The sequence below is a fragment of the Anomaloglossus baeobatrachus genome, unplaced genomic scaffold, assembly GCF_048569485.1.
Source record: "Anomaloglossus baeobatrachus isolate aAnoBae1 unplaced genomic scaffold, aAnoBae1.hap1 Scaffold_5507, whole genome shotgun sequence".
NCBI classification, from domain to species: Eukaryota; Metazoa; Chordata; class Amphibia; order Anura; family Aromobatidae; genus Anomaloglossus; species Anomaloglossus baeobatrachus.
In genome coordinates, this window is record NW_027444891.1 from 1858 (window position 1) to 12985 (window position 11128).

The 11128-nt window shown below is 45.9% G+C and overlaps 1 protein-coding gene across 1 annotated transcript; it reads right to left on the reverse strand.

Moving 5' to 3' along the window:
- Positions 1-6776: 6776 nt before the first annotated feature.
- On the reverse strand, positions 6777-8411 carry LOC142283818 (trophoblast glycoprotein-like). Its single transcript, XM_075333157.1, has one exon. It carries the CDS (start codon positions 8031-8033, stop codon positions 6948-6950), a length of 1086 nt encoding a protein of 361 aa, XP_075189272.1. The 5' UTR covers positions 8034-8411; the 3' UTR covers positions 6777-6947.
- Positions 8412-11128: the final 2717 nt, after the last annotated feature.

The following is an 11128-nucleotide window of genomic DNA, read 5'->3' on the forward strand; positions in this document are numbered from 1 at the left end:
TGTGGATTCGTAGTGAATTGATGAGGCCCTACAACTTTGTAATTTGCTTTTTTACTCTATTTCGTTCCATTTTCGAGATAAAAATGGTAACTCCGTTGTTTTCCACCAGGTGGCGCTATAGGTGGTTTCATGGCTACTTTACTATACCTAGACTTCTATCTACACAAAATGTCTTTTTTGCTCAAATTTTGTTCCCAGATTTGTCTGCGTCCGGGGTTAGACGAGCGTTCGGCATCCGATGTGATCTGCTAATGACGCTGTCTCAAACTCTGCTGCACGCGGGATCCGAGCGTCATCCACCGTCATCTGGATCTCTCTCATGCGAGAAACGGATCACAGGTGCGGAGATTAACCCCTCCATCTCCTCCGCTGCCTGCCTCTGCGTATATCAGACTGTGCTCCTCCACTTCGTATGCTCATCCTCACCAGACATAATACATCCACCGCACAGGTGCGGCATATCAAGATGCTGATTAGACAGCAAAATTATTGCACAGGTGCGCCATAGTCTGGTCACAATAAAAGGCGACTAAAATGCGCAGTTTATTCACACAGCGCAATGCACTGCGGGATCCTTTCTAGAGGATAATCACTAGACAAAGCATTACAGATAATGTAGTAGATGTCACCTGCAGTCCTATGTAACACCACAGATAACACAGTGATATATCTGAGTACAGATAATGTAGTAGATGTCACCTGCAGTCCTATGTAACACCACAGATAACACAGTGATATCTCTGAGTACAGATAATGTAGTAGATGTCACCTGCAGTCCTATGTAACACCACAGATAACACAGTGATATCTCTCTGAGTACAGATAATGTAGTAAATGTCACCTGCAGTCCTATGTAACACCACAGATAACACAGTGATATCTCTGAGTACAGATAATGTAGTAGATATCACCTGCAGTCCTATGTAACACCCCAGATAACACAGTGATATCTCTGAGTACAGATAATGTAGTAGATGTCACCTCCAGTCCTATGTAACACCACAGATAACACAGTGATAAGTGTCTTAAGTGTCTCATTATTGATAATGTAGCAGATGTCATACAGCAGGGCCCCATACTGGCAACATTTTCAGGTCCCTTGAGACTCCACCCAGGCTCCATCCCAGCTCCGCCTCCACCTCTAAAAACGTCCATAGTATCCCCCCACACACACACACACACAAAACTTCCAGTCTTACACACACACACACACACACACACACACACACACACACACACACACACACACAGACACAGTTATGGCCGAAAGTGTATTATGTACCCACACATAATGCTCCTTTGAATAATACACCCTGATAAAATGCCCCTCTGTATAATATCCCCCCAGACACACTGCTCCTCTGTATAATATCCACCCACACACACTGTCCCTATGTATCATATCCCCCCAGACACACTCCCCCTCTGTATCATATACGCCCATACAATGCCCCTCTGTATAACATACCCCAATACAATGCCTCTCTGTATAAAATCCCCCAAACATACTGCTCCTCTGTATAATATCTACTCCACACACTGCTCCTCTGTATAATATTCCCCAGACACACTGCTCCTATGTATAGTATCCACCACACACTCCTCCTCTGTATAATAACCCCCAACACACACTGCTCCTCTGTATAAAATCCCCTTCATCACTGTTCCTCTGTATAATATCCACCTCACACACTGCTCCTCTGTATAATATCTCCAACACATAGCTCCCCTGTATAATAATCCCCACACACTCTGCTCCTCTGTATAATGTCCATCCCACATACACTGCTCCTCTGTATAATATTGCTCAAACATTGTGCTCCTCTTTATAGTATCCACCACACTGCTCCTCTGTATAATAACCCCCTAAACACACTGCTCCTCTGTATAATATCCCCCACACACCTCCCCTGTATATAATATCACCCCCCCACACACTGCTCCTCTGTATAATATGCCAACACACTGCACCTCTGTATAATAACTCCCCCACACACTGCCCCTCTGAATAATATCTCTCCACACACACTGCTCTTCTGTATAATAACTCCCCCACACTGCACCTCTGTATAATATCTCCCCACACACACTGCTCTTCTGTATAATATCTACCCCACACACTGCTCCTCTGTATATTATCCCCCACATACACTACCCCTATGTATAATATCCCCCCAGACACGCTTCTCCTCTGTATATATACACCCACACAATGCCCCTCTCTATAATATACCCTGATACAATGCCCCTCTGTATAATATCCACCCAAACATCCTGCTCCTCTGTATAATATCCACTCCACACACTGCTCCTCTGTATAATATTCCCCAGATGAACTACTCCTCTGTATAGTATCCACCACACACTTTTCCTCTCTATGATAACTGCCAACACACACTGCTCCTCTGTATAATATCCCCCCACACTGCTCCTCTGTATAATATCCCCCACACACACTGCTCCTCTGTATAATATCCCCCCCACACACTGTCCCTCTGTATAATATCCCACCCACACACAATATCCCCCATACTGTTTCTCTGGATAATATCCCCAACATATAGCTCCCCTGTATAATAACCCCCACACACACTGATCCTCTTTATAATATCCCACACACACAGACTGCCCCTGTGTATAATATCCCCCCAGACACACTGCTCCTCTGTATAATATCCACCCACACACACTGTCCCTATGTACCATATCCCCCCAGACAGACTCCCCCTCTGTATCATATACCCCCACACAATGCCCCTCTGTATAATATACCCCAATACAATGCCCCTCTGTATAATATCCCCCAAAAATACTGCTCCTCTGTATAATATTCCCCAACACACACTGCTCCTCTGTATAATATCCCCCACACACTGCTCCTCTGTATAATATCCACTCCACACATTGCTCCTCTGTACAATATTCCCCACACACTGGTCTGTGTATAATATCACTTTACACCCACACAATGCCTCTCTCTATAATATACCCCGAAACAATGTCCCTCTGTATAATATCCACCCAAACACACTATAATATCCACTCCACACACTGCTCTTCTGTATAATATTCCCCAGATGAACTGCTCCTCTGTATAGTATCCACCACACACTCCTCCTCTCTATGATAAGCGTCAACACACACTGCTCCTCTGTATAATATCCCCCTACACTGCTCCTCTGTATAATAAACCCCCCACACACTGCTCCTCTGTATAATATCCCCCCACACACTGCCCCTCTGTATAATATCCCACCTACACACTGCCCCTCTGTATAATATCCACACACACACACTGCTCCTCTGGATAATATCCCCCCATACTGTTCCTCTGGATAATATCCCCAACATATAGCTCCCCTGTATAATAACCCCCACACAAACTGATCCTCTTTAAAATATCCCCCACACACAGACTGCCCCTGTATATAATATCCCCCCAGACACACTGCTCCTCTGTATAATATCCACCCACACACATTGTCCCTATGTATCATATCCCCCAGACACACTCCCCCTCTGTATTATATACCCCCACACAATGCCCCTCTGTATAATATACCCCAATACAATGCCCCTCTGTATAATATCCCCCAAACATACTGCTCCTCTGTATAATATCTACTCCACACACTGCTCCTTTGTATAATATTCCCCAGACACACTGCTCCTATGTATAGTATCCACCACACACTCCTCCTCTGTATAATAACCCCCAACACACACACTGCTCCTCTGTATGAAATCCCCTTCATCACTGTTTCTCTGTATAATATCCACCTCACACACTGCTCCTCTGTAAAATATCCCCAACATATAGCTCCCCTGTATAATAATCCTCACACACACTGCTCCTCTGTCCCCCACACACAGACTGCCCCTGGATATAATAGTCCCACACACTGCCCCTATGTATACTATCCCCCCAGACACACTCCCCTCTGTATCATATACCCCCACACAATGCCCCTCTGTATAATATACCCCAATACAATGCCCCTCTGTATAATATTCCCTCAAACACACTGCTCTTCTGTATAATATCAACTCCACACACTGCTCCTCTGTATAATATTCCCCAACACACACTGCTCCTCTGTATAATATCCCCCACACACTGCTCCTCTGTATAATATCCACTCCACACATTGCTCCTCTGTACAATATCCCCCACACACTGCTCTGTGTATAATATCACTTTCCACACATGGTCCCTCTGTTTAATATCTCCACATACAATGCTCCTCTGTATATTATTCCCCCCATACTGCTCCTCTGTATAATATCCCCAACACATAGCTCCCCTGTATAACCCCCAACCCACTGCTCCTCTGTATAATATTCCCCACACAAACTGTCACTCTGTATAATATCCCCCACACACACTGCCCCTGTGTATAATATTCCCCCACACAAGTAATTGACCCGGGCTTTGGCCAGGTCCCCCTCTTCATTGGGCCCCATACTCCAGTCATGTTTGTCATTCCCTAATTGTGGCCCTGGTCTCTCAGTGATACTGTAACTCTGCATACAGATAATGTAGTGGATGTGACCTTCAGTCCTATGTAACACCACAGAAACCTAGTGATATATATCTGAGTACACATATGTAGCAGTAGATGCTACTTGCAGTCCTATGTAACACCACAGATAACACAGTGATATCTCTCTGAGTACAGATAATGTAGTAGATGTCACCTGCAGTCCTATGTAACACCACAGATAACACAGTGATATCTCTGAGTACAGATAATGTAGTAGATGTCACCTGCAGTCCTATGTAACACCACAGATAACACAGTGATATCTCTGAGTACAGATAATGTAGTAGATGTCACCTGCAGTCCTATGTAACACCACAGATAACACAGTGATATCTCTCTGAGTACAGATAATGTAGTAAATGTCACCTGCAGTCCTATGTAACACCACAGATAACACAGTGATATCTCTCTGAGTACAGATAATGTAGTAGATGTCACCTGCAGTCCTATGTAACACCACAGATAACACAGTGATATCTCTGAGTACAGATAATGTAGTAGATGTCACCTGCAGTCCTATGTAACACCACAGATAACACAGTGATATCTTTCTGAGTACAGATAATGTAGTAAATGTCACCTGCAGTCCTATGTAACACCACAGATAACACAGTGATATCTCTGCATACAGATAATGTAGTGGACGTGACCTTCAGTCCTATGTAACACCACAGAAACCGAGTGATATATCTCTGAGTACACATATGTAGCAGATGCTACTTGCAGTCCTATGTAACACCACAGATATCACAGTGATATCTCTGAGTACAGATAAAGTAGTGAATGTAACCTGCAACTCTATGTAACACCTCAGGTTGCAGATACCAATATACTGATAATATACCTTTTGATACATTCAGCTGTATGTGGTTTAGTATGGTGATTATTATTTTTGCGTTTCTCCCTCTCTAATTATACATCCCATACATCGCCCCCTCCATAATATACCCTCTACACTGCCCTATCTACCTTTCTCCATAGTATCTCTCCCCTATGTATAATATCCCCCCAGACACACTGCCTCTCTGTATCAGATACTCCCACACAATGCCCCTCTGTATAATATACCCGAACACAATGCCCCTCTGTATAATATAGCCTCACACAATGCCCCTCTGTATAATATACAACCAAACACTCTTCTCTGTATAATATCAACCACACACACACTGCTGCTCTGTATAATATTCCCCCCCAAACACTGCTCCTCTGTATAATATCCCCTCACACACACATTGCTCCTCTGTGTAATATCTGCCACACACTGCCCCTGTGTATAATATCACTCGCTACACACTGCCCATCTGTATACTATCCTCCCACACTCTGCCCCTTTGTAAAATATCCCCCGCACACACTGCTCCTCTGCATAATATCCCCCACACACTTCCCCTGTGTATAATATCACTCCCTACACACTGCCCCTCTGTATAATATCCCCCGCACAAACTGCCCCTCTGTATAATATCCCAACACACATACACTGCTCCTCTGTATAATATCCCTCATACACACACTGCTCCTCTGTATAATATCCCCCAACACGCTGCCCCTGTATAAAATATCCCCCACACACTGCCACTCTGTATAATATCCCCCACACACTGCTCCTCTGTATAATATCCCCAATACATACTGAGCCTCTGTATAATACCCACCAACACACTGCCCATATGTATAACATCCCCCACACACTGCTTCTCTGTATAATACCCCCCACACACTGTTCCTCTGTATAATATCCTCAACACACTGCTCCTTTGTATATAATAACCCCTCTCACACACTGCCTCTCTGTATAATATCCACCCCCACACACTGTTCCTCTGTATAATATCCCCTCACACACATACTGCCCCTGTGTATAATATCCCCCACACACTGCTCCTCTGTATAATATCACCCCACACACACTGCCACTATATATATATATATATATACCAGGGGCATATTATACTTAGTGGCAGTGTGTGTGGGGTGATATTATGCTACGTTCAGCTGTGAGGACATTGTACCCCTGAGCTCCTGTACAATATTTTGGGGAGGTTTCTCTCACTCGAGAGTATAAATCAGATGAGTGGAATCCGATAAATAAAGGGATTGCTCTCGCACCAATGTTATTCAATGAGGTGCAGATCTGCGGGGTTTTCGGGGTGTCCCCTTTCTGGACATCTTTGCCCCTTATTTGGGGTCCTCGCTCTCCCGACTGATTGCACAACAAATTCTACTCACCAGACGTTGTTGCAGGGGGTGACCTGTATTGGGTACGGTATATATACGGTATATACAGAGCAATTCTACAGCATACATGTACATTATATACAGATTATGACTTCATTCCCATTTGCATTATAATAAATAGCAATCTCCAGGCAGCAGATCTGGAGACCAGTTTGACCAGTTTTAAATCCCAGTTGAGGCGTTTGACCTCCTCGGGTCAGAGTCTTGTTCGTATCGGTAGTGATATCCTTCCATTTGGTCCCTGCAGGCTTCCCGGAAGTTATTGAGCCACCTCTTAATCCCTCGTCTGTTCAAGTAGAGGACCATAAGGAATATAACTCCTATCAGAGCCAGCACTATACCAAAGAAGACGTAGGAGGCAGTCTCGAGCTCCTCGCTGATACACTTCAGGGTCTCCGTTTTCATCTTTACGACTAAGGTCCCGTTTTGGTTCGGAGGAGCGGAGCACTTCAGATTTTGATCTGCTGAGTTCTGAGTTGTATTTTGTAGCCACACGATCATGTCAATGGTCTTACAGTCACAGACGATTGGGTTGGGGTTTAGAAACACTCGGACTTTCATCTCCTCGAGCTGCAGAATTGTTTCTTTATCGATCATCTTAATGGAATTATTCCCCAGCTTAATGGTCTGCAAGCTTCGAAGATCCAAGACGTTCTTGGGGAACGTTTGTAAATCATTGCCGATAAGTTCTATATTCCGGAGGTTCATCAACACATCGTTCCATGGAGAGTTAAACAGTTTAGTCTGAGCTGTTTCCCGAAGGGCACTGTTCAACTTTAAGGTTACCAGTTGACTTAATCCCAAAAATGTCTCATTAGATAAAGACTCCAGGGGGTTGTTGCTTAAATCCAAGGTGGTCAAGTTGGGTAGGTCATAGAATGCCTTCGACTCGATGGCTTGAATGTTGTTATTGGTAAGAAGAAGGGTTGTTAGATTGCTTAACTGTATCCCATCCTTCTGGAAGTAGGAACGTTGCAGGACACTTAATTTGCTTCCAGTGAGTGACAAGTTCTGAACCCAGTGAGGAACATCCTCTGGGAGGTCCTGCTGAGAAGACAAGAAATGGCATTGCACCACACCAGTCTTATTATGGCAGTGGCAATTAAAGGGGCAACAAAGAGTGACATTGACCAAGACGAGCATCCCGATCAACTTCAAGACCAAAGAACCATGAGCTTCAGAAGATCTTAGCAAGGTGGTGGTGATCATGAGGTGGCCATGCCGGTTGGGACTGAATCTTGACAGCATGTCTCAGAGTTTTGAGTTGATTTCGGAAAATGACTACTCTTGTGTCCTGGTGACTGTCAGTGAAAGGAGGCACCAAAACTGGCGTCTGCTCTCTCATCCTCAGCTGCTGTCAATCCATGGGGAGGCTGGAGTCTCTTGGATGTTCTCCAGCAGCATCACAGGGAGCTTCTGAAGTCAGGGAGCCCGGCGTCCTTGGATTGGAAACTCTTAATTTGATTTTGACGTCTCTGGCAGGTCAGATGGATGGAGTGGTGTCTAACAGAGATGCCTCTCCCCTCTCCACCACACGAGAAGAGGCGCCCGCCCCTCATCAGCTGCTCTCTATTGTAGAGGATGGGAGGCTGGAGAGATTTGCTGGGATGTAATCGCCGGTATCACTCCGTGTATACGTACCCGGATAACAACGCTTAACCCTCTGATGCTCTGCACTGAGATGCGAAGATCCTCCAATGATACAATCGCCCTCCTACCGTGTCCTCCTCACATTCACTCCACACATCATCACCTTTTTTATACATTTTTGATTACATTTTAGAAGACTCAAAAGAGAAGAGGAAAGAATTTTTTTCCTGTAATGGTTTTGTGAATGTTTTGTCTTAAGAAATGTTTTTTTTTTTGCTCATTTATCACAAATCCGCATAAAATACAGAATTATTACTGATCGGCTTTATCCTCTAAAATGTTTCATTTCTGTTCCTTTTTGCTTTCTGCAACTTTTACATTTTTCTTTTGTATTTCTACTCTTTTTAGTTTAAGGATTAATTCATTTTTACTGCTGTTTTTGACAGTTTTGCTAAAATATCGATTGGAGCGATGCAAAAAAACCAAACATGACTTTCAAAAATTCAATCCACTGATTTCTTAGGGTTAAACATTGTCTTAATATCGATCCATTAGAACATAAGACACTGAAGATGATCCCAGGAGCATGGAAAAGTATTACATTCAAAAGGAATGAAACAATTTTACTACTATATCGTCACCTATCCCTTGTAGACTGTGAGCCCTCGCGGGCAGGGTCCTCTCTCCTCCTGTAGACTGTGAGCCATCGCGGGCAGGGTCCTCTCTCCTCCTATAGACTGTGAGCCATCGCGGGCAGGGTCCTCTCTCCTCCTGTAGACTGTGAGCCCTCGCGGGCAGGGTCCTCTTTCCTCCTGTAGACTGTGAGCCCTCGCGGGCAGGGACCTCTCTCCTCCTGTAGACTGTGAGCCCTCGCGGGCAGGGACCTCTCTCCTCCTGTAGACTGTGAGCCATCGCGGGCAGGGTCCTCTCTCCTCCTGTAGACTGTGAGCCCTCGCGGGCAGGCTCCTCTCTCCTCCTGTAGACTGTGAGCCCTCGCGGGCAGGCTCCTCTCTCCTCCTGTAGACTGTGAGCCATCGCGGGCAGGGACCTCTCTCCTCCTGTAGACTGTGAGCCATCGCGGGCAGGGTCCTCTCTCCTCCTGTAGACTGTGAGCCATCGCGGGCAGGGTCCTCTCTCCTCCTGTAGACTGTGAGCCCTCGCGGGCAGGCTCCTCTCTCCTCCTGTAGACTGTGAGCCCTCGCGGGCAGGGACCTCTCTCCTCCTGTAGACTGTGAGCCCTCGCGGGCAGGGACCTCTCTCCTCCTGTAGACTGTGAGCCCTCGCGGGCAGGGACCTCTCTTCTCCTGTAGACTGTGAGCCCTCGCGGGCAGGGACCTCTCTCCTCCTGTAGACTGTGAGCCCTCGTGGGCAGGGTCCTCTCTCCTCCTGTAGACTGCGAGCCCTCGCGGGCAGGGACCTCTCTCCTCCTGTAGACTGTGAGCCCTCGCGGGCAGGCTCCTCTCTCCTCCTGTAGACTGTGAGCCCTCGCGGGCAGGGACCTCTCTCCTCCTGTAGACTGTGAGCCCTCGCGGGCAGGGACCTCTCTCCTCCTGTAGACTGTGATCCCTCGCGGGCAGGGACCTCTCTCCTCCTGTAAACTGTGAGCCCTCGCGGGCAGGGACCTCTCTCCTCCTGTAGACTATGAGCCCTCGCGGGCAGGGACCTCTCTCCTCCTGTAAACTGTGAGCCCTCGCGTGCAGGGACCTCTCTCCTCCTGTAAACTGTGAGCCCTCGTGGGCAGGGTCCTCTATCCTCCTGTACCTGTCTGTGTCTTGTATTGTTTATGATTACTGTACTTGTCCCTATTATGTATACCCCTTTTACATGTAAAGCGCCATGGAATTGATGGCGCTATAATAATAAATAATAAGTGTGAACGAGCCCCAACACTGAGGATGATGACCGCAGCTCTGCACGGAGAACGTTGTGTCTATACAATGCTCATAGTATGTACCGTGGACGGTGAGGCTGGAGATAATCATTAGGATTGGTTTACACAGTTGCCACACTTACATACACACTTTCTGTGCCAGGAAAAGTCCCCTTAGACCCTACTAAAGCTTCTTATACAGCCAGATCACATCTCATACTTTGCACTGACGAGGGACAATCACCCCCAAAACACCGTGTCTGCAAATTGAGGTTCTGATCTGGCATAAAACCTAAGGCTCGTTAAAGGGTCACTTTTGAATTGCTGGATTCTACTTCCAATAGGTGGCGCTAGAGTTCGTCTCCTTCCTCCTGGAAAAGTCCAAGTATCTGTAAAGTGTAAAGGAAATGATTCCTGGATTACTAAATATTTTAAAACTTTAAATCTGAAAATTGCGATGTGCATTTATATTCATTCCCTCTGAGTCAGCACTTTGTAGGACTACCTTTCGTTGTCTAGCATTTATATTCATCCCCCTGAGTCAACACTTTGTAGGACCATCTTTCTTTGTCTTGCATTTATATTCATCCCCCTGAGTCAGCACTTTGTAGGACCACCTCTCTCTGTCTTGCATTTATATTCATCCCCCCTAAGTCAGCACTTTGTAGGACCACCTCTCTCTGTCTTGCATTTATATTCATCCCCCCTGAGTCAGCACTTTGTAGGACCACCTTTCCCTCTCTTTTGGGGTCTCTCCAACTTTGACCATCTAGAGGTGACATTTTCCTCTTCCTCTCTCGCTCGGTGAGGTTAGATGGAGACGTCAGTGATCAGTGATTTCCTCGTCTTGTCACAGATTCTCGGTGGATTTGGGTCTAGCCCG